Genomic DNA, 25,392 nt, shown 5'->3' with positions numbered 1-25,392 from the left:
TTTCATGTTTTCCGATTTTACAAAAAATAAAAAAAAAAAACTTTGAAGATGTTCTAATAAATAGAATGAATTCTTGTTTTTCGTCGATGATGTTAGCCCATTTAGTATTTTTTACTAATTTTTTTTAACTTTATTTGTTGTTTCAAACACGTTTCATTATAACATTTGAATTGTTTATACTGTTTAACATATTTTTGCTTCAATGTTAACTAAGAAACGTGCTTGAAACAACAAATAAAGTTAAAAAAATTGGTAAAAAAGACTAAAACCAGAGTTTTCCAAGGTTGAAGGACTAAATTGTACCATAGTTTGAAAATGAACTAAAACCAAAATCGTCCCAAAGTATAGAGACTAAAAACATATTTAACCCATATTTAAAACTATATTTTGACTAATCTGTCCCACCAAAGTTAACTATAGAATTGTCCCACCAAAGTTAACTATAGAATGTAATTACACGACTTTTAAATATTTAAGGACTAAAATATACATTTTATTATTTGAATATGATATTGTGTCAAGTAATTAAGTTTGAGTATGACAAATAATTATATAATTGTGGATTTCTTTTTTGTTATAGGAAAAAGAAAGAGGAATCAATATAATACTAAAAAATCCTAAGAGAATGTCTGGTGAAACAAAAATTAATTCTTTATCGACACTCTAAATCTAGAAAAAGTAGGTTTGCTGTGCTATTTTCTGTTTTTTTTTTTCATAAAGAATAGTAGGTATATATTTTTCTTCTTTCAATTTTTATATATTTATCTATTTCACAATTTAATATGTCATATTTTTAAACATTAAATTTAATCTTCTTTCAAAAACTTGATTTGCAAGGTAAAATTTATACATTATAATTCATTTACACGTTTAATCTTCAATATACTTTTTCAGACCAATTATCTGATATAAGTATATAAAGAAATGGATCAGATACTATAATACATTCAACAGTCCTTAATTAAATAGGTTATAATATCATTTTAAAAAATAAACCTTTCTAACGTCTATTTTTTTAGTTAATTAGGTATCATAATTTGTCATGATATTTTTTTAAAATTATCATATTATTGTAAAAATTCATTTTACTGATCATATTTCGTGTCTGCAGCATGAGTTAGTAATTGTATACGTTAAAGATCCACATCCAAAAAAATATGACTAAATTATAATATAAATATAGAAAATTAATTGAACAAAATTGAGTTAATCTAAAATCTAATTTTCATTACTATTCTTTCTACGTCAATAAAAAGATGTTTTCCATTTTTTTTTAAAAAGACATTGATATCATCAACGAAAGGCTTGTCTTTATTGGAAAGGGTAATGATACATAGACAACACTTTTTGACAACATTTGAACATCAATCATATGTGTCATTGTGTGATTGGTCCAAATGACATAATGACAAATGACATAATGACACTACCATGAACCAATCACACAATGACACGTATGATGATGTTAAAATGTTGTCAAAAAATGTTGTCTAAGTATCTTTATCCTATTGGAAATGATCAGAATTTAAGTTTTCGTACAATCCTTTTATACATTTATATGCATCTTTCGTTGAGATATGAAACACCTCGTAATATAATATAACTGTTCTTATGTTGTTTCTTTATTTGTTAATTTTAAAGAAATAATTCTTTGACACACCTAAATTTTTTATATTTGATATTATTTTTATTTACTTTTTTATTTCTTGAAAAATTATAAAATTTTATAGTTTTTAGACTATTTTATCTTTATATTCTATGTCAAATGAATGTAAAAATGTGTCATGATATTATTACTTTGGATAATGATATTTAGACAATATTTTTTTGACATGAAGATTGATCACGTGTCAATCTATGATTGATCAAAAATTACTACACAATCAATAATAATAATCATAAACATTATTGCTGAGTAATTTTTGACCGATCACATATTGACACGTAATCAATGTTCAAATATCGTAAAAAAAATGTTGTCTATTATCATTATCCTATTACTTTTATTTTAACTGGTTACCAATTAGTTGACATGGTGTCATCCATTACGTAATGGTTTTATTGAGTTATTTATGATGAAAAGAAGGTTAAAAAATGGTTTAAATTATTAGAAGAGAATGGTGACGCACTGACACATGATAAAAAAGATAGGTCGGGGGAACATTATATAGCCTTTACTTGCTTAATGCTTATGTAAGCCATGAATTCGATTCTCTTGCTGTCCCTCACATTAAAGTTCTTTGCGACACAGTACACATTTCAAAACACAAGTATTCTTAGGCTTCACTTAATTAAAGGGACATGACGTATACTTCGTTAAAGATTCTCTGAAGATCATGCTAACTAGTAAATGTATGGATTCTGATACAGAATATCGTAGCTTGTTAGATGGAGTTATGCCCATAAATGAAAAAACAGAGACCCGGATAGATAATATATATATATATATGCAAAAATTTTACCATGTCATGTTCTTTCTCTATCTTTCCTAGCTTTTTCTGATACAGATATGATCAAAATATATTTTTACTTTGAGAAAAACTTTAGTTTTATTGATGTATAGTTTCATATGTAAAAACTCAGATTTTGATTTTGAGAGTAAACACATCTAATTTTTAATTTTACGTTCAAAAGATACATAGTGTGAGTAGAGATGTGGAATGTTTTATAAACAATTTTATAAATATATATCTTGATATAGGAAAAGGATGTTGAGTGTTTTATATTAAGTAAAAATATATACGATTTCATAATATATATATATATATAAATGAATATAGATTTTGTTTTATAAATCAATTTTGTATTGTTAAATTAGATTTAAAATTGTTTTTTTATATATAAGATACTTACTTTTTACAATTTCGTTAATTATTGAGTCGTGATTAAATATTGTAATATAATATGCACCGAATGACGATCTTGTATGTCAAGAATGGAAGGCTTGATCATTCAACAATAAAGCGATAGAAGGTAAGACCATAAATAATCAAAAGTAATTAGGTTAATTTTAAATCAACTTATGGATACATTAATGTTAATTGAGTTAGCCTTAATCAAAAACTCATCATCAAAATCTATAAATACATATTTAATATGCAATTGGTTACTTTTATTACAGATTTATTATCAAATTGTCTAAACAGAAAATGACTAGAATGTCAGAGTATTTTCTACAGGTGACATCTAATCATATCGAATACTATAAAAAAAATCAAGGACCAACTAAGCTTAGAGTAAAAATAAATAAATTGTATAAGAAAACCTAAACTCGACCCACCAATCAAAACATTGTGTTTTTTTAAGTTTAATTGGTTTAATTTTGTTTGGTGCTATATGTAAGATTCTGTGACCTATTAGTTACATCGGTGCCAACAGAATATTGCAAGTCTGAGAATATTAATCGTTAGCTGCTGATTCTCATCGCGTTGTCTCTCGTCAAAAGTTACCAATTGATGCACAGGGACAAACACCAAAATAAACTAATTTAACTTTCTTAAGACAAAGAAGCATATGCTTAGGATTTGGAATGGTTTTTGAAACTTTATGGTTTCTTATGTTTTAATAAAATGAAAGAAATAATTGAATAGACAATTAATAGGTTTGCATCTATTCCTGTGCTTATAATTTTTAGAAAATGTCAACTGGTAAAAAATATTTAAATTATTGGATTTTGATTGGTTAATCGTAGCCGACAGTGGGAAAGAAGTGGTGTGGGTGGAGAATCAGTGGTTTCCTTTTCGAATGGCTTTTGGGGATGGGCTTGTGAGATATCCGTACGTCAAGATGAAGTTGGTAGGACAAATTTGCTGCTTTGGGTTTAAAGGGATGCTCGTTTAGCATTATCGGTGTTGATCTTTTAAACAAACTTATTTATATTTCTATACTGAATTGATGAAATTTTCCCAAACGCAATGATTAATATAACAGGAAACAGGAGATTCATGGTGTCGAAAATTTATGATGGTAAATCTGTGAAAGACCCTTTTGTGTCTGATATTTGGTTGCCCACAATATTCCGTTTCTTTCCTCTCAGATCACTTTTTGACTGCCTTAAAATTTGAATAATAGAGAGAATTTGGGATTCCCTCGAAAAAACTATTTATAGAAAACCTGATATAATCAATCACCCAATCACTGTCACCCAATATTCGGGAGAATCCTTAGTGCTCTGCCCCTTTTGTTGCCTTTCTTTTGGAAACGAATGGTAATTCGTAAAGCTTCTGATTTTCCAGCAAACAAAAACCCAAACCCTATACAACAACCAATGAAGGATCTCCTTTTATTTCACCCTTCTGCTTATTTTAAGAACATCTTTTCCATACAACAATCACCACTGTTGAATTCAACAAATGGCCACACATACCTCATAACATGATAAAAAATTAAGGAAAGGAAGTGCGAGAAAAAGGCCCCGTACCCAATCCCAAGTTGTGTACATGGCATAATGTACTAACCCCACCTCCATGGCCCAGCCCATGGCCCAGCCCAGACAATAACTTTTTGCAACTACAAATTGAGTCCCTCCCCCTCACTTCTCCCACATGCCATGCTCTTTCTCTTCTTTTCTCTCCATTTCTCACACTCTCTCAACTCTGCTCTTTCTTCATCTTAACAAATGGCTGCAACTGTCTGCCACTCATACATGGAATCCAGAATACACAGACTCATCCTGTCATCTCCAAAACCACTCCCTCCTCCCCAAAAATCCATTGATTTACCCTTCAAGTCAAACACTTGGACCACCATTCAAGCTCTTTCAACTGCTCCAAAAGAAATCACAAGTGTCGACACCTACCTGCACCCTGCGCTCAAACCATCATCGCACAGACTCAGCCCCAAGAGTCTGGAGCTCTGCACCGAAAACCTGGGCAACGAGACAGGCAGCGACATCATAGAGAGCGGCATTGAGTTGCTCTCTTCCCATTCATCGGAATGTGGCGAAGCTGAAGTGATGAGTCCCGGGATTATAAGGGAGAAGCAGAAAAGGAAAGCGCGTGAAGGTCGGAGTTTTCCGCCGCCGTTGACAACGATAACAGGATCCGAATCCATACGAGTGAGGCCCCACAGAGAAGGTGGGAGGCTAGTGCTCCAGCTCATTAAGGTCCCATCCTCTTTCCAAGCAGAGAGAAGCCCCGGTCGTCTTCGCCTCTGCTTTTGGACCGAAATGCACCACCACCACATTGAAGACGCCGTGGAGGATGACCAAGAAGATCAGGTAGAAAAAACACAAGACCATCATCAACATGATGATGATGATGTTAATGTTGGTGTTGATGTTGATGACGATGAAGACGGTGTTGATCCTGAGAATAACGACTGTGAATGGGAACTCTTCCAGGAACATACAAAAGAGCGCAAGACTTGGGGTGTTAAAGCTGTGGTGAGAGTGCAAAGTACCAAGTTCGAGTGGCCAAGCAGCAGGTGCAAGGAAGAAGAACATGACAACATCAATGATTTGATAATATATTGGGGTGAACCAGTTCGTTTAATTTCTATTTAATTTCGATCTATCTATAACCTAGTTCTACATTTTTTTCCTCAATTTTCTCAGTAAATTCCTATCTATTTTATTTTTCCCCCCAGTAAACTTCCTTCTTCTTGGTAGTTATTATCGTTACTCTCTCTGTCTCTTCTACAACCACAAAACATATTGTAATTAACAAACTAGTGTGACAACTCATGACTGCATTAATTGCCACAATTAACTAATTTTACTGTATAAAATGTTAAAACAGTAAGGATTACGAACCAATCTAATAAGAAACTCCTTTTAATAAATTTGGGTTATACTTATTTATACAATTTCAGCCATATCACCCATTTTGTTTTGTACTATCCAAATAATGGGAATTTAAGCCTAAAACATGTGAGCAAACGCTCTTTATTCCTGAGAAGACAGACTTTGGGTTTGCATTTCATAATTTCTTTGATCTTGATTTTGACTATGATGTCTTGAATCTTTAATCTTGCATAATCCATATCAATCTAAAAAAAAAAAATAGCACGAAGACAAAAACTAAAAGTATGCGGGCGATATAACGCGGAACAGTAGTTAGGCGCATTTTGAAACGTTAGCTTTTTATTTTTCTTCTTTTTCTCTGCTTTTTATTCCTGTGCCTTGTACTTTAAATATTGAAATCTTTATTGTTACATTTGTTTATTTATTATTATTAATAATAATAATAATAATATTATCAAATAGCAAAAATCCCTTTATTAAATAAACAGACTAAAAGTGTAATGATATTAATAAGAGCACCATCGAATACGGATGGAACTTTTTCCTGATTTGTACCTATGTATAGTAAAATACGATAGTGTAGTAAATAAAGTGGGAGATAGGTGATTTTGGTATATAGAAGAAACGATGTGATTGATAAGAGAAAAAGGGAAAACAGAAAGGAAGTAGCACATCCACAAATTAATAAAAAGAGCGTGTCAGTGATCTCGGGAAGATTTGGTTGATCCTGCACTATAATTCTGCAGCTTGTACGGTCCATTTCAATGAAATGAAAAGAACAAAAACCTGCGTGCGTGGTTGCACAACTGAAGTACTAGATCTATAGATAAAGCAACTCACGTACAAGAAATACACATGCAAATAGAGAAGTGTATATATACATGGACTATCACAAACTCAGAACAGGATTCGTATCCTTGTCGTACCAATTTGGGGGACCAAAAAGATCCGCGAGTCTGAAACAAAATCAAAACCATAATCGTGTGTCTTTATTGTGTTGTGTTGTGGATTATGAGTGAAAGTGAGGTTGGTGGTGTAAGAGGGGTCGCATGCTCCCAATCACCATGTGCATTCTATCAAACAAAAGCACTCTCTTTTCTTCTCATGTGTTTGCCAACACAACATCAACTTCATATCACTATGTTGAAATGACTCCCCAGTACAGTTTACTGTTCTGCATGTTACTCATCTCTTCATCATTCAACTAACTATCACTCTAATCTCATCAAACTAACATTGCCAACCTGTTAGATATATGCAATCTAACCATATATAGCAATGCCTATGTTGGTAGTTAACGTTTCATACAGACATTCGTGTGAAACAAAACTGTGTGAAAGTATAGTTAGTCCATTTTCGTGTTCTAGTCACGTCACTTCATGCATTTCGTTATAGCTAGTTTTTCGTTCGTTGATGCAGATTTTATTTAATGGAAACTCATTAATATATATATATATATATATATATATATATATATATATATATATATATATATAGACATTTTCAGTTTATAATATCTGATGTTTTATATATGGAATAACAATATGCATATTAATTACTGAAATGTAAAATATATAACTGAATTATTTATATCAATTGAAGTTTGGAGTTCGTTAATGATAAAATTTATCAATTGAAGTTTAGAGTTTGTTGATGATAAAATTTAGTATAATGGTACCATGACACACTTTTACATTCATTTCACACAATATAAGAAAAAAATATTATAAAAATATAAATATTTATATTTTTCAAGAAAAATAAAAGTAAAAACAAGTACAAATAATATACTAGTAAAATATTTAAATGTACGAAAGAATTATTTTTCTTACATTTATCATTAGTACGTATAATTATAAATGACAAATCAAACTGTTTTTTTCTTTATATCTTTAAGCCCGAATCCATTTTGATGAGCTATTGTTTTAAATTATTAAAATATCTCTCTAGTTTATTATTATTATTATTATTATTATTATTATTATTATATATATATATATATATATATATATATATATATATATATATATATATATATATATATATATATATATATATATAACGTTGTATGGTTCTCAGCAGTCCATAATCGATGTCATATAGGCATAATAAAAAAAATTACTTTAAAATGATTTTATTATTATATTAAAAAGAAAGTCTTTAATCTAATTCATTTCTGCATACATGAAATATTTGATATTTTATGATTTTTTATAAATAAAAAAGTTTCAATTAATATTTAAAACATACAAATATGAGTAGTAACATTGATACGGGTATATTAATTTTTTAAAATTGTTTTAAAAACAACTTTTTAAAAATTAAACAGAATAGTCAAATCGCATAAAAGAAACGCAATAATTCGGGATTATCATTTTTGTCCGAGACAGTACGTGTATGGTACACTTTTTTTCTGTCAAAAATATACGTATCACACCTTTCAAGAAAAAAAGAATTCTTCCTTCCAATTTATTTTAATAATATATTTATATTTTAATTGAAAAATAAAAAATATATAATTAAAATATTAATATGTTTAGTTGTCACGTGATTTTTTTTTCTTCGTTGGGTTACTAAATATGCTTTTAATTTTGTAAAACGCGTGGTCTGCAAATACACAGGATGAAAAGTTAATTTTACTTTTCTTATAAATAATTTGAAAAGTAAATATTTAAAAATCTTCATCAATCATTTAATTCTTAAATTTATATTTTAGGAACTAATTTTTTTTTTTTTGGTATATTATAGACGTACTGCTGTTATTTTCTCATATATCTTTATTTTTAAGCTGATAAGGAAAGCTATATATTAAAATTTTAAGTATAAATTTAAAACTTGAAAATAAGTAAAATACCATTATGTATATTATAAAATCTTATAAATTTATTGTCTCAAATTTTAGATTAAAAATACCATCCTCAATACTTTTTTAGTAGTTTTTTCTTAACAAAATCCACAGTATCTGGATAAGACTTGATAAAAATCTGAGTAGAATAAGTTGCTTTTTATAAACATTATTTTTTTATAAATTGTTTTTGAGAGTGGCAGAAAAGCTGGAAAAAGGAGAGCGTGTACTGTATCACAAAACGTAAAACACGTGCCAATAGTAACTTGTTCAGAATGGTGTACGTCTACATCCATACAGTTGAAAGGAAAAAAAGTAAAAAATAATTTGTAGAGAAAAAACACAACTTTAAATAATTGGTTTTGAAGCTTAAATATAAATAATAAATTCTCGAGTGTTTTTATTTTCGGTAACATAAGAGAAATTCATTTAAGTTTTTAAATAATTAAATGTTTTTTTCTTTTTTCACGATGGACATCCTTAATTGTTATTTATAATATGTTGCGAAAGTAAGCTAGAGAATTTATCATTTTAGATTGTTTGTAAAATCCAAATTATGACATAAGAGAAAGCTATAAAAACTGCTGACGTGGTTGAATAAAAGCAAAGAGAAAGTAAAGATAATTCTAAATATTGAAATTGTTTCAACTTTTTTGACATTAAAATAAATATCTAATGAATTCAATCGCACATGCAAAATATCACTCATCATCAACATGTTAGAATGGGCAGATGCCATATTCTTGGTATTACGTAAGCCAAAACAAGTGCTTTTACTTTCGTTTTTTACCTTACAAAATATACATTGCATCTTAATTTTAATACTAACAAGACATGCAAATTAAATTTATATAATAAATTAAGACACACTTTTAATTTAAAATAATAATTTTATAAATTGTATCGGGGTGGAGAATCTCTACAAACCACTCTTTCACACTTTTTTTCTGAGAAACTTACATTATTCTAAACACTCTTTGGTTAAAATCATTATTTGTTCAAACTTCAAATAAAGTATACTTGTGAAACACGTTAAAATTATTGGTTAACAAAAAAATTACGAGGAAAATATTAAATTCGCAATAAACAATAATCATGGATATTTATAGATTTCAAGATAGACTTGTTTAATAGATATTTCTAATCATGATCCATTAACTAATAAAAAAAATTACTTGTAATTTAAATTAAATGATGTTTAATAGTATTAATAATTTGGATCAGTCGATCTTCTCAACGATCTTAACTATACGATCATGAAAAAGATCCAATGATTATACGGTACATAAATATTTTTTATTTTTAACTAAAATAAGACTTTCAACCCAGTGTAATTCCTCTATAAGTTACAAAGGAAGATTTTGGACAAAAAAAAATGTGGTGCTTGAGAAATCTAAAATCTAAAATGCTCCTTGAATGACATCAAAATGGATTTTGTTTCATCTTGCAAATGTTGGATAGGTTTTTTCTTGTTTGTTAAGTATAGGAAAGCCTTTTGCTTTTCTAGCAACACTTTCCTTCCTCCTTCCACAAAGTTTTGGAAAGCCATTTGTGCAACTACACTCAATGGGCACAAAGAAAAGATAATAAATTTTATTATATATTTATTTTCAAAAAGATTGGAAATTTATTCCAAACTATTTCCACCGAGTGACGTTGAAGGGACTTTAATTAATTAATTTCTTTAGTTCCTTTTTTTCTTCTCCTCATTACTTAGTTTGGTAAGTTAAGCTTTCCAACAAATGGACAATTCAACGTCTGAGCAGCTTTAAATATAATCAATAGAAAGGTGGTGTTGTTGAACTCCAAATAGGAAAAAAAAAAGTTATGAATAAACTAAGAAAAAATATAAAGACCCATGCTTTGATTTCTTTGAAAGGAGAATAAAGATGGAGCCTTTGTAAAGTAGAGATTTTTCTCCCATTATTGGTGGGTCTAACTTGCAATATGGCGTCACAAACAAAAGGAACAACATTTGCTAGAAAAGCATTGTTTCATTGTAACCTTTAGAGTTTAGACCCCACCAAAACTTGGTCACAACCACATAGCCATTGAAGGGGACAAAATTCGATAAGTCAACTGATTCGGTCGTAATTTGGGTGTGGATAATACAATGAATGAATTATAGGATTTATATTTTCACACATTGGGAAAATCGAAAAGCCACATGCGAGCTTGAACGCGGAGTGTTATTGACCATATCAATTTTGAAAAACATAAATTGAAATAAAGAAAATGGATGATTGTTACAATTCCAGTATTGTTTTTTCAGTATGGCATAAATAGTGAGGTTTCTCTCTGTCCTTCACTACCCTAACGGATAAGCATGTGAGTGTGATGCTGCATTAAACCAATCCTAGTTACGCGGTGTGTTATATATACACATCTGCTTATTTCCTACATCGTCATATAAAGTGATGGTGCTTATATTTATTAATAGGTGCCAAAATAGGTCAATTTGTTTAAGTTTGATTGAATATTCACTTTTCAAAATTCGATTATGTCGGATTAGTTTATGTTAGAAGTGGGTTTTGGGCCTAACTCATCTCTAGTCGATGGATTTTAGGCCTAATTCAACCCCACAAAACCGGTGTGTAAAGTGATGTCTGCATCTACTTATATATTATAAATTGGTCTTATCTCTAGTCAATGTGGAAATTCCAACACACTATCAATCAAAAACAGGTTGAATTTTATAACTTGATCGATGACATTTAAGAACATTCATATCGAAGTCCTTGGAAACATTTTTCTTTAAAGTGATGGTCCAAAAAGGAAAGTGATAGCAATGTACAAAAAAACTGGGTAGTTTAGGCTAACTTTTAGCATCAAAAGGTCATCTTTGAATTTGCTACTTATTTTGAATTCCACAGTGAATCTGCGTCATTCTGTCATTTTATTTTTTAAAACAAGTGGACCATCCAAAATGTGACACGTGATAGTATCAAAATTTTGTCACATTCTAAATGTCAAAGTATCGTGACCCTTTTTAAAATGTTTCTTTCATTGTTGAGTCATGTCTCTTGCTTATTCAATAGTTTTATTTAAAAAAGTTGTGGTTGTGGTATAATTAACTAATTAGAGAATTTTAACAAGTATGTTAGTACATATTTCTTAATATATTTTTTTTATTCAGATGATTTCTTCAAATATTTAGATTGTATAAGATAACTCAAAGACCAAAATTTCAAATTAAGAATTTGAAAAAAATATAATAAATTATTAAAGTCCTATATCAACCTTTCCGGTAAATTGGACCTTTATTTTCATTGTTATTATATATCCTTTAAATTGAACCTTTTAACAAGAACAACAAGAATATTTGATCTTATATAAAAAAGTAAGCTAATTAAACCTTAATCATGTCCATTGATCTTAAAAGATTAGAAACTTTCTAATTGTCAAATATATTCGAGGGTGGACGACATTCAACAACTAAAGAGTTTCTACATTGTTTCGTCGTTGGAAAATGAGAAGAAAAGCACTTGACAACTTACATCTAAGTTTAATTCTTCGTAAATCAAAAGTATATTATGTGGGTGATTTACAAAAGAAGCAAATCAGTGGCCCAGATTCTCTTTCTTTTCTCTTTCGTTGCTTTTAGATTTCATGAAGGTGTTGGAGAATAGGGCCCAAGATTAAATATGGCTCTGTTGTGCTTGTCCAAGAACAAACTTGAAATATATTGCAAAATTATACTATCAAAAAGAAAATAGTAACATTCTTCAGTATTTGTAGGTATAATTGACAAATGACAAATATTTTATTTTTTGGTATGATATTTTACTAAGGAATAATAATAATAATAATCTTTTTCCTTTGGTAGTAAGTAGCATTATGTTGGTCATAACGGTCCCATGGATGCTTTAGACCATATTCACAAGATTTTGTGATGATTCCTCGACCTGTCTGTCTGTTTTCTTTCTTTCTTTTTTCTGTCTCTGTCTGTCCACTGATTGCTGCTGGATCAACAACTTTTCAACATACATAATTTTCAAAGCAGAACGAACCGTTGTATGTTTCAAACTTAGGCAAGAATATTTCAGAAATGCCAAGAATCTTAATCTGATTTAAATGCTGCTGAGGGTGAAATTGAAATTGATAGTGTGGAAAGTGACAGCTTTTCTCGTCTTCTTTCATGTTGCATGCATCTTTTTCCGTATCAGGTAGATATCTCAGAATCCAACTCTTTGAAATTATGCTTCCAACCCAGAAAAGAAGCGTCCCATCTTATCATTCACTTTAATTAGTCTTTTCTTATAATTGAAAATTCAGCCCCATGTTCTTCCTAATTTTTCTTTTCCTTTTCATCTGTTCTTTCATTGTTTGGGGTCCTCCTCACACTTTCATCAACACTGTGTGATTAAAAAGATATCAACCAAAAGTTGCGCTTTCACCATTTCTTTGACCAAAACACTAATTTCAAAAGAGATCCCAATGGATCGATCGCCTTCATTAATTCCGGGGAACAAAAAGAATTAATGGGGATTTCTTAATTAACGATCTTAAGGAAAATTAAGCCAAATTAAGCTTTATCTCGGAAGCACAGAGACAACATTGGGTGACCCCGTAGGTAACATATGCCAATTAAAACAGATCCTTGCCCCTTCAACTCCCACATTAATCATTTTCTTCACTGACGTCACTGATGCACCACTTTCAACACAAACGTGTAACAGTGAGAGTGAAAACAACCAGAACCTAAGAGGTTGTTCGATAAAAAGGTTGTCGATTTCTCTAATTTCTCTTTGGAACGGTTTTGATAGAACGCAGCAGCTGATTGTATTCAAAGTCCAATTTTGAATTTATTTAGAACGACATTCTCGTACTGTTGACATGCCAGATACCAACATTCCAAGTCCACGTAATATATATATATATATATATATATATATATATATATATATATATATATATATATTTTAATGAAAATGTTGTAATAATACTAAGAATTGAGGATGTCAAAGATGAAATTCCTAACTGTTTGACTATAAGAAAGGTTTTCATAATGATGAGCACCAATTATGCCTAAAACTTGGATCCTCCACAGTCACAGTGCCAAATATAGCACAAGTTCATGAAAAAGAGAGTGCAAAGAACACATACGTGGCTTAAAGCAGGATTGATTCATCCCACCTATAGATATATAGGCTGGACTTTTCCAGTAGCATGAACGTGCATGTGGAATGACACCATATTGATATTCAATCAATGAATTATCAAATATTATGACATTATAAAATAAGATATACAATGAATGCAACTATAAAAGAATATTATATCGGTGATAAAGAAACAGGCGTTTTAATTTTTTTATTTAAATATCAAGTGTAGCTTTGTTTAACAAAATATTAGATCATCACATCTTACTTAGGTAAGAAAATTAAACGAGTGTTGGTTAACAAAACTAAAGAGAGTAAAATCTCTTTAATTGAACTGCTAAAGAAGATATTAATTTAATACAAAAGATGGTTATTTTTGAAATCCATTGAAGGATTTTCTAAAATTTCAACAAATTTCGAAATCTATAAAAAAAACTTAATCTTGAGATTATTTTTGGAATGTAGAAGCGAAAGGAGAAATATATGGAAGTGAAGGAAGAAACAACAAAGGAAGTAACAATGTCCACTACAAGCTCAGTGGCCATGGCTTAGTTTTTGACAAGGCGAGGTCATGGACTTTTTATCATAAAATCAGATATTTTTCTTTGATATACGTATTGGTTTCATTGAAGTTTGCAATATGATTTCAAGCACTATTAAAGAACTTCAATTTTGAAGTGAAAGGGGGAACTTGTTGGTTTGAACTTATGTTCATTGGTCAAAACTTGTAAATCCCTGCAAAGAAATGTGAATGCAGAAGAAATATATATAATGTATTTATTTAGAATCGAATGTTACTAAACCGGACAATTCAGTGCACTGGTGCACCACCAATGCCATATCAGACGTCATGGATGTTAGCTTAGTAATCTTAATGAGAACCAGTGCACCAGCAATGTCATCAGCTTAAACCTGCGTTAGCCCAAGCTTTTGAAATCCATATTGGGCACTCAAAACTGCTCTATAAATCCTGTTGTAGAACTAATTTTAAATGGGTATTCTTAATTACTAGTATTTTACATTATCGTGCTAATTGTAGTAGAGGTAATCGGTTTTGATGAGAACATTCAAGGTGCAATGTTGGGATTTTAGGGGTTTGAAAATATAAGCAACAGAATTTCCATTTCGAAACCAAATGCTACAGTTTATTGCCTCCTATTCAGATTTGGCAAATGTAAAGCATTCTAAAAAACAGAACGAAAGGAAAGAAAAACAATATGTTGATTATGGTAAGAGTAATACAACAACCCTGGTCTAAAAAATGNTGTTCCCCCTATTCCTCTTCTCTAGCATCCTACAGACACTTGCAGTATTGATACAACACATAACCTGAACCGCTGTCTGTTTCACTAGAGAAGCACATGTCTACATTATTTTCAGTTTCCCCGGACACANATTAGTACAATGCCTCCAAATTGACAATACTGAAAAAAACGGGAACAGTGGCATTCTCTTGTTTACAACAGGAAAAGGTTACCGACTAATAAGAAAATTGAGCAGTAAATCAAACCAAATTTAGAAATCAAATTAGCAGCATTAGAAGTATCGGGAACAAAGCTTCCTTCAGGAGTGTTTGTGGTCAGTACGACTACAATCCAGTTATCTTCTGAACCAATACCAATTCCTGTAAACTTGGAGTCGTTGAGATTACCAGAGTAGAGAGATTGTGTGAAATTTGTAAGGACAACGCTTGGAACCAGGCCAGGAACACAAACAGGCATTACAGCTCCATCCCTTGTGTTAGAAATATTCAAGTGACATTTATTTAAAAGGTCTGGGTAGTTGGAGAACCGAGGCTCTGTACCTGGGACTGTGTTAGCACCTGTGGTATTTGTACAAGGTTGATTCTTGAACTGGTCAGCCATTTCATCAGCAAAGCAATTTGCATTTTCATTCTTTGTCAGAGATGTCAAGTTTAATGTTTTCCTATAGTTGTTGATTTCCTGATAAAGATCATCTTCCTCATCTGCAAGTGGATTAAGATCAGTGCAACCTCAAAATGTAAACTTCAGTGTTGTAGACTTTACATCTAATTCAACTTCTATAACACAGACTACATTGAAGACTCGTGCATTCAAATATCTAAAAATTGTTGTTTTATATAACACAGATCTAATTCAACTTCTATAACACAAACTCTATAGCATGGTATAATCCTGTATTTATATAAGTTGCATTCAAATCTATATGAAATATAGCTCTTCGATTTACAAGTTGTTTTAATTCCTGCCATTATACGTGAATTGTGTGGAAGAAGATTTCCTGACCTTCAGCAGCAACCACAGAAAACTTTACCAACAAGATTAATGAAAAACCTCATCACTAATAACATGGAACCCTATGGTAGTAAACGATTAAGTTACTCAATGACCATCTAGTCAACCTACTGATACATAAATCAGAATATAAAAATTCAAATCATTCTGCATTGACAAGCAACAGCATTATGCAATTTCAAATTTCGTTATTCAATAGGTACCAACTCAAATGAGCAGATCTTTTCAAGGTCAATGTAGAAAGAATATATAAACTACCCCTAACGATTCGGTGATGTCAGATCAATCTTTCTCCCATACAGATCTAAGACTGTCCATTGAGAAACTCGGGCACGAGAAAAGGGTAAAAAATAAGGACAGATAAAAACATATACCCAGAGAGAAAACGACTTAAAATCGTAAACTTTATGATAGTTATGAAAATTCAGTAAAAGACAGTTAGAGAAAATATTCATACAATAGATGTTTGAGAATAAAGAGAGAAACCCATTTGAAGGTAAGCAGAAAAACAAGAGCTGGAAAAATTGAGCATCAGAATACTGACCGTGGTCGCATTTTACTGAGTGATTCGACAAGAGAATGGAAGAAATGATGAGTGTGAAAATCAGAGGGAAGCGAACTAACGCCATTGTTTGCAGTTTGAAAAACAGAGAGAGAGAGAGAGAGAGAGAGTTGAAATGACGAAGAATCTCTTATGTTTCCTTGTGAAGTAAAAGCTTCATCCTCTGCATTACAAGCTGTAACACCCATTTCATCCTTCAACTACTTTCTGTAATAATGTTTGAGTCGAAAAATTGTTTTGAAATTGACAACTTCTAAATATTTGTTACTAAACATGTTCATAATTATCTATACAAACAATAATATAAAATTTCTTATTATTTTAACTCGTTAATGACGATATTTCTTCTTCTTGTATTATTTATATTTAAAAGATATATATCTAAAGTTATTTAAAAGGTATATCTAACGAATATAAACTTATTTGAAGTTTCTCTATGTTTTTTATTCATTTCAAAATACAGGATTTTAATATTTATGATTAAAACAAATAGACACGTATAAATCATAATAGATATCAAATAAATCATAAGAGATCTAATAAGACGTTTTATTCAATTTCTATTTTCAACTTGTTTTTCTTAATATGTATGTCTATTTTCTTTTTTTTTTCTCTCACATTTTTGTAGTGGTTTGTAGTGAAAGAATTTTATGATTAGAGACAAAATCCTAATCTCTTTTATAAACCAACACTCATCAAGTCGTCTTTATTTTATTTTTATTATAACCTTTTATAATAATCAATAAATCTTTATATCTTTTTAAATCATATTTGGGTTAATAATATTTCGAATAAGTAATCTAATAAAACTAATTCTAACATTTTTTAACTCACGTGATGTCATATAATTATGTAATTTAATACATAAACATAACATGTTTTAAGTCTCTTAGGACTTAGTATTAAAAATTTAGGAGCATGTTCAATAATTTGGTATAATAATTTGGTATGATTCAGTGTAAAAAAAATCATTTAGTCTTTTATTGTCATTTGAATGTTGGATGTGTCTATTTGATAGTAAATGTTGACGACATCGTTCTTACATGCAATGACAACCATAACATCTTATAGATGAAACAACATATTTGTCACCATTTTAAGACCAAAGATCTTGACAAATTCAAATATTTCTTAGAATTGAGGTGACACAATCCAATAATGATATTGTTATATATCAATGTAAGTATGCATTGAATTATGGAAGAAACTAGGTTGATGAATTCAAAACGAGTTGATACATCCATGGATTCTATTACCAAACTTATATCAAATCAGACGATCTTAAACCGTATAAAAAATTAATTAAAAAATTGAATTATTTTACAATTACTATATTAATATATCTTATTTTATTATTTTATATTTTAATTTTTATAAATAGTTTTCTAAAACGGAATTAACTATTTTTAATAATAAAAAATAGATACATAAAATTATTCATTTGACCATACTTTTCATAAATATATTTTTAAAATCTAATAGTATTTATAATAATAAAAATCTATTTTTTATCACGAGAAAAAAATAGATATAATACGCATCAGTATTTATTATTTTTGTATGTAACTACTATTATTAATATTATCTTTTAAAAATGTAGAAATACTAGACTCGTTTCTCACCAGTATAATAATAAAAAACTAATGAGTAAAATACTCCACCACATAAATAATTTGACATAATAACTGAAAAATAGAAAAAACAACTCATACTGAAACAAAACTTCCGTTACAGGAAAAATGATATTTTAACACAATTTTTTGACACCATTTTGACACTGCACACATGTCAAAATGTGATTGGATGATATCAAATTAAAAAAGTTGAGACAAGGGTATATTTGGAAGAGAAAAACCAAAGTTTGTTTTTTTAATTTGAAATCGTCCAATCACATTTTGACACGTGTACAGTGTCAAAATGGTATCAAAATATCATTTTCCTTTATTAAGACAGCCCGTTTACAGATATTTAACCATCTCACTCTCTTTTTAAGCCAGACTTGAGTGCTGCTCCCCACATCTCAGTCATTATAAAACGGAAAAAAGTTTTAATAATACTTGTTAAAAATAATAAAATAATAATACTTGTTAAAAATAATTAAAAAAATTGTTAAAATATCTTTTAACCATCCTAAATTTTACTAGTAAGGTGATATCTTAGAAACTAATGATAAAAAAATATTTATTTCATAACTCAACAAATATATATTTTAATCATATACTCTCATTATGTTTTATTTTAAAATATTAATATACATTATTATAATGGTTTAATGAATGTTTTTCTTTTACAGAAAGTCAAACTATCATTTTTATTTTAATATATACAATCTTTTCAAACATTCTTTCTCTCAGATTATTTACAGATTTAACATTTGCGGATTGTAATCATATTTTCAGTCCATAATGTTAATTATTTTTTTCTTAATTTACAATCACACAGATGTAATACATTCACGAAAGAATAAGGAACGATTTTAACAAGATTATATAATAAAATAACAATTTATTATTAATAATAACTTGGGCAGATGTTGCATTATATCTATTGGTTTCTTCCTCCAAGAGATAAAACAAAACATGTGCAATGCAACTAAGTTTTAAAAAGATAAAACACAAAACAACATGTCACAAAGTTTGATAGGAACGCGCTTTAAACAGATGATTCTTGAATCTCTCTATTCAAAATATAACTCACAATCGACTGAAGCTCTGGGAAAATGTACAATCTTCATGTACAATCTGTGAAGCCTGTCTGATCCTTCGTCACTGTCGAAACCATAAGGGTTGCTGAAAATCCAGATTGCTTCCAACATTGGCATTGATTTCAACAAAACTTTTATGGCAAACATTTCGTCCTTGTTCCCAGTAAACCCGTATAACCTTAACGTCTTCAGGTTTGTTACCAAGCACGACGGCAATGGATCAACCTTCATTAAATCATTCTTATGCAGAAAGACGCCCTGGATATCAATGAAACTCATGACATAAGCATTTTGTTTGCAAATAAAGAATCGATTTCTGGGTTTGAAGTTACCATGGCAAAGTAAAGAGCTTCAAGACGAGGTGAGTGCCGCAATATGGTCAGCAGGGCATCACATGCCATATTCATTGGATCTGTTGATTCCACGTGAAGCTCAATCAAATTGTTGAACAAAGGAAGCTCCGGGATGTAAAATGATTCCTGACATAAAGCCTGTGACATGCACAAACAAAAGATTTTATAACAGTCTTCTGAAACACATGAGTATAATAAGCGTGTAGTCTAATTGTGTGACCAAACCTCGGTAGCAAAATCTGAAATTGATAGCCTTTCCACATCTGAGAGGGCCTTAAGAATTCTGAGCACGAAAAGACCAGCGTCCGTGTCGTCGCTGGGCGGTGGGTGAACCTCAACAGCTCCATTGGTGATCGATGATGTGTTACAATCCAACGCGTAGTCATTTAGGATGTCCCCGTCATAAGAGAATGTTTTCAGGTTATTCGAAGTGATTACTATTCGGCAGCTGGTTGGATGTTCATCGGCAGCAAGTAAATCGTTTTCGTCATCTTCCCACTCCCTGATGATCAATATCTGAAGCAATGGACAAGCAATGCGAACAGTTTCAACGTTGTCCCATTTGCAATCAATTAAGGTCAGCTGCTTTAGGGAGGGACAACCAGTGAAAAGTCGCTGCGTTGATAAAGAATCAGGGAACATAACCTCTCTCAAGCTCAAAGTGCTGAGACTCGGAAAAGAAATGACGGAAGGGAGCACGAAAACATGCGGCATGCTGAGATGAAAATTTGTCAAGTCTTTGGAGCTAAACAGGTAATCAGGGAAGACCACTGGTTCCTCATCAAGGTTTCCAAATTCAAGGCTTAGTTCTTGAATCGTTGGCTGGATGAAACCACTTAGCCACCCATTAACCAGATGAGTTTCCTCGCAAACGTCGCATGCGAGAGAGAATATTTTAATACACGAGGTATTCAAAACCGCAAGTAGTTTGTCCACAAACTCATTGAACTCTTTCTTCTCCCTGTGTACTTTTTCTTCCAACGTAACCTTTGAGATATGCTTCCATTGATTCCTCCATTTTTTGGATATTACAGCAGTTTGAATTGCTTCTTTGATGGGCAGGTTGGAGATGACCTCTTGAAGGATCTCGCTTGGTAGATCACGTAATTCGGTATCATTGTTCGTCTCTCCCTCCTGTTGCTTCCCGTTCAAAGAATCTACATCCATCCCTGCAACCTATAAGCATTAGTAAAATTAAAATGAAAGCAAAATTCATCAGAGAAACTCCTACAAGGAACTAAATTCATCAGCAGCACCGTTTACACATTTAGAATGCAACAACTTTATACTCATATATAGATATATAATATGACTTATTCAGCGTCGGAGGATTAAGAAAAGGCCAGAATTAACACGTTAATCTTACCCCACCCCAAAAGGTTTCACACAAAAATATACACAGACTAAGGAAAAAATTCATTAGGTTTTTTCACAAAACTGCAAGTAATAATGATCGCAAACACGTTAGCTATGCCTATGTGGATTGCAGGATTAAACCACAAATGCTCATTTCCATTTCCCCTTCAACTATTTCCCTGGTTGAGTCAGAAAATTGGGGAAAGCGCAATCTTTAACCTCTTAACAGTAAAAATATATCAGAAATTCAAGCATGAGTTTAATTTTCACGTGGCTACATGGAGGAAGACTCATGCATTCAAACATGAGTTTAAGTTTCATAATGAAAATGATTCATACACTAATAAATCTTAAGATTTTTGTTAGAAATGATGCCAAATTTCTTGTGTGTATTGAAATCAGATTTTGTTGGTCACGTCTCTTTCAATAAATACAGGATCACTCTATATCTAAAGTCTCACCAAAGGATTCAAGTATACGGTTTTGAGTCTTTAAAACTTGTAATCGACCGAGATCATGCAAAATCACCGTCCACGACCGAGTGTAAAAATGTCTGATTATACCATGTTAAGTTTGGCTTAAAAATCATTGTTTTAACATGAGATGAGATTCTACCTTAACAAGAATTTCATCAACTTCCGACAAACACACAAAAAGTGGCGATTTCATTAACAGAATCACAGACACTGTGTATACGGTTCAAGAATTATATGTAAGCGAAAGCAGAAATAAAATAAATATAATTGAGAAACAAAAGTTGAAGTGATAACCTGAAAAAGGAAGGAAAGAAGTAGTAGACGACACTTTCACTTCTCAGCGCCACTGGCCAGCAAGCCAGTGATAATAATATGTGCTCAAACATGTTATACAAGGCACTATTTATAACTGTTGATTGAATTTTTTGATATATTTTTTAAAATCATTTTTTTAATACTGGAAAATTTTCAAAATCAAATAGTAAATAATTAATTAATGATATATTTAATAACAAGAATTAAATGTATATATATATTGATTATAAAAAATTTATATAAATTGTTTCTCGTTTTCTCCGCTTTATGTCATAACAGACCCATTTAGTGAAAAGATTAGACAGTTGTCAATTTTCCAGTTAAACAAAGATTGTCTTTAAAAATGATTAATATAAAAGATTATTTAATATTTGAACTTCGGAAACTGTTTCAGATAATTAAATTATTAATGAAAATATGATCAAAATGTATTTATTGCACACTAAATTTTACAATATTTTGAAAGAAAAAAACAATTAATGAAGAGCTTGCAGCCGTTATTTTGTAATTATATGTGTAATTTTTTTCAACTTATTACAGCAAATATTAATGTCCTTTGATGATAAGAAAAAAACGTCAATGTTTATTTATCACAACAATAATATATATTTAACTCTTTATATATAATATCATTTAGAACCGTTACCGGTGTGATTGGTGGCATTTGCAAGACCCATTGGCGGTATATTTATTTATAATTGAACATATTAAATAATCAAGTTGAAAAATTATTTTATATTAAATTAAATATGTGAGAAATGTTTTCAGATTATAATGCATTGATTATATTCTATATTTTAACATTCTTTTGGGAAAAAAATAATGAACCATCCAAAATATAAGGTTACGCTTTATGTACATTTCTAGTTCTTTTATTGTTTGGTTTGATTTTATTAGTAGTATTTCAGGCAAAAAATTTGTTGGTAATCTGTAATAATTTTTGAAATATTATTTTTCAAAAAAGAATTTAATTTAAAAAATGCGGCAAATTTCATCTTTATTAATATATGGCACTATTTGTAAGTATTGGATTGAAATTACTTACATGACAGATTACTGGTAGATAAACTAATGTTGTAAAAATTGAATAACAAGAATTAAATGAACAACAACACGATTTGATACCAAAAGTTTTTTATATAATTTGTGTGACATTCGCATTTCTTAATTTCCTCTTTCTGCTCACTTACACCTTAATTTGAATAGACAATTTCATAATTTATCAGATATTTAAATATATTTAATTTAAATTAAATTCATTTTAAATTATTTTATTTTTAAAACATTTTGTTTAGATGAGGTGATTTAAAAAAATATTTAAATATTAAATAATTGTTAAATATAAAAAAATATCAATATTAATAATTTTGTGTAAATGTTAAACTTTATTAAAGTTGGATTTAACTCGATTAAGATCAAATCAAGTTTAAGTCGATCGACTTACTTTAAGCTTAGGTCAAGACAAATCTAATAAAACTTAATCAAGTCGAATTGGATTTTTCTTGAATTGTAACATTCGATTGAAACATTATCAAATCAAACTCATTTCAAATTAAGCTCTAATATTAAATTGAGACCTTCTCAAACATGTTATAAAAATATTACTCTAACAATTCAATAAAAATATAATTAAAATAATAAATATAGAAAACAATGATTATTCAATTGGAAAATGTTTAATGAAGTAACATAATTATTAAAAAATTATTTTTTAAATTATTTGTTACTCTAAATTATACAATATTTTGAATAAATAATAATTAATGAAGTGCATACAACCGTTATTTTGTAAACATTTACATTTTTTCTCATTATCTTCAAAACTATTGTTTCTTTATATTAAATAATACTTATGCAAATTTATTACAACACAGATATTTAATTATACATTATATGTATAGAACAGTTAAATTTGACAATCTAGTTGTATTTCTGGCATCATTCTGGTTATATTTATTGCACTTGATAAATTAAATTGTCCAGTTTGAAAATTGTTAACTTAAATTAAATATTAGATAAGTATGTTAAAATAAAAATGTAGATATTGCATTCTACATTTATATATTTTATTTTGGAAAAAAGTAACTAAGTATTAAATAAACTTTTATATAAACATTTTTTCTCAAAAAATAAATAAACTGTTGTCACATTTTTTAGGACTTTTTTTGCTTGTTGAATGATAGAATAATTTTTATTAGTTTTTAAATACCCTTAAATAGTTAACATGTTTTCAATAGAATAATACCATATATTTGAAATAAATAACAAAAAAAAAATCATCTCTTAACTTGAATTGAGAATATAAATGTTTACTTTTGTTTTATTTATAATAAAAAAATCATTTTTGAATAATATAAATCATTGATTAACGTTTTGTTTTAAATTAATTTAACTAATTTTTAAAGGAGTGGAATTAGTTTCTATAATGTATAAGTTGAATTAGCAAAGAATAAAAGTATATAAAGGATAGGTACGTATACCTTAAAGTCCTTATAAAGGAAATACAATGATGTTTATAGAATATACGAAAGTTATATCATATTTATTCATTACAATAAAATTTTCAAATAATAATCAATTTTAATGATAAAAAATATCTTTGTACCTAATTTAGAAATAATTTTTAATTAAAGAATAATTTTTTTAAAGGTTAAATATATTTTTGATCCCTTAACTTTCAGTGAAAATTGGAATTAATTCCTCTTCAAAACTTTGGTCTAATTTAGTCCCCAAACTTTAGAAATGTATGAATTTAGTCATTTTAACTAAATTTTGTTAGGTTTATTTGATGTTTCAAGCATGTTTCATGATAGCATTTGAGTTGTTTGCACTGGTTGACACTTTTTTGTTTCACTATTAACTGAGAAACGCATTTAACAAAATTTGGATAAAAGGACTAAATTCATATATTTCTAAAGTTGAGAGACTAAATTAAGCCAAAGTTTTGAAGATGGACTAATTCTAATTTTCACTAAAAGTTAAGGGACATAAAACATATTTAACACTTCTTTTAATAGTTAATAGTAGTGATAAATTTTAGAAACTATTATTAGTTTAGAAATTAATTATAATTTTGTATTTTTAATTACCAATATTTTTAGTTTAGAAATTAATATCTTTTTCAGTGATCGGTTAAATGATATTCAAAAGGGGTCTTTCTTCTATATTGAAAATAAAATACTATAAATTCTTACAAATAATTTTTTATCTATAAAATTATTATATTTTATAGGGTTAAATATGTTTTTCGTCCTCCAACTATTGACCGTTTTTGTGTTTAGTCCCTCTTTCAAAGTATAGTACAATTTAGTCCTTTAAATTTAGAAAACTCTGGTATTAGTCCTTTTTACCAATTTTTTTTAACTTTATTTGTTGTTTCAAACGCGTTTCTCAGTTAACATTGAAGCAAAAATGTGTCAAAATGTGTAAACAATCCAAATGCTATAATGTAANNTGCTTGAAACANCAAATAAAGTTTAAAAAATTTGGTAAAAAAGACTAAAACCATAGTTTTCTAAAGTTGAAGGACTAAATTGTACTATACTTTGAAAGAGGGACTAAACACAAAAACGGCCAATAGTTGGGGGACGAAAAACATATTTAACCCTAATTTATATAATACAAGACAAGTGTATTTCTGACATTTTACCATTTCAACTA

The 25,392-nt window shown here is 29.4% G+C and overlaps 3 protein-coding genes across 3 annotated transcripts; 1 reads left to right on the top strand and 2 right to left on the bottom strand.

Annotated features, from left to right (window-relative positions):
• The first annotated feature begins 4,325 nt into the window (after nt 1–4,325).
• Nucleotides 4,326–5,666, top strand: LOC106777352 (protein FANTASTIC FOUR 3-like). The gene has a single exon (XM_014664929.2). The coding sequence runs from the start codon at nt 4,619–4,621 to the stop codon at nt 5,501–5,503; it is 885 nt and encodes a 294-aa protein (XP_014520415.1). The 5' UTR covers nt 4,326–4,618; the 3' UTR covers nt 5,504–5,666.
• A 9,223-nt stretch (nt 5,667–14,889) lies between these two features.
• On the bottom strand, nt 14,890–16,728 carry LOC106777114 (uncharacterized GPI-anchored protein At3g06035-like). The gene is made up of 2 exons (XM_014664641.2): nt 16,511–16,728; nt 14,890–15,656 (listed from the first exon to the last, which is right to left on the bottom strand). The coding sequence occupies exons 1-2, from the start codon at nt 16,593–16,595 to the stop codon at nt 15,148–15,150; spliced, it is 594 nt and encodes a 197-aa protein (XP_014520127.1). The 5' UTR covers nt 16,596–16,728; the 3' UTR covers nt 14,890–15,147.
• Nucleotides 16,729–19,205: 2,477 nt separating this feature from the next.
• LOC106776562 (putative F-box/FBD/LRR-repeat protein At1g78760) lies at nt 19,206–20,752 on the bottom strand. Its single transcript, XM_014664044.1, has 3 exons — nt 19,811–20,752; nt 19,565–19,723; nt 19,206–19,490 (listed from the first exon to the last, which is right to left on the bottom strand). Exons 1-3 carry the CDS (start codon nt 20,750–20,752, stop codon nt 19,206–19,208), a joined length of 1,386 nt encoding a protein of 461 aa, XP_014519530.1.
• Nucleotides 20,753–25,392: the final 4,640 nt, after the last annotated feature.

Source organism: Vigna radiata, chromosome 11 (assembly GCF_000741045.1).
Source record: "Vigna radiata var. radiata cultivar VC1973A chromosome 11, Vradiata_ver6, whole genome shotgun sequence".
Classification (NCBI taxonomy): Eukaryota; Viridiplantae; Streptophyta; class Magnoliopsida; order Fabales; family Fabaceae; genus Vigna; species Vigna radiata.
The sequence above is the reverse complement of the archived record's forward strand: the minus strand, read 5'-3'. Positions and strand labels throughout refer to the sequence as shown.

Coding starts and splice junctions, on each gene's coding strand:
- LOC106777352 (XM_014664929.2), top strand. CDS start 4,619: ATGGCTGCAACTGTCTGCCACTCATACATGGAATCCAGAATACACAGA.
- LOC106777114 (XM_014664641.2), bottom strand. CDS start 16,595: ATGGCGTTAGTTCGCTTCCCTCTGATTTTCACACTCATCATTTCTTCC. Junction 15,657..16,510: donor CTCAGTAAAATGCGACCACG/GTCAGTATTCTG, acceptor ATCCACTTGCAG/ATGAGGAAGATGATCTTTAT.
- LOC106776562 (XM_014664044.1), bottom strand. CDS start 20,752: ATGGATGTAGATTCTTTGAACGGGAAGCAACAGGAGGGAGAGACGAAC. Junction 19,724..19,810: donor TTTCAGATTTTGCTACCGAG/GTTTGGTCACAC, acceptor TGCATGTCACAG/GCTTTATGTCAGGAATCATT. Junction 19,491..19,564: donor AAGCTCTTTACTTTGCCATG/GTAACTTCAAAC, acceptor ATTGATATCCAG/GGCGTCTTTCTGCATAAGAA.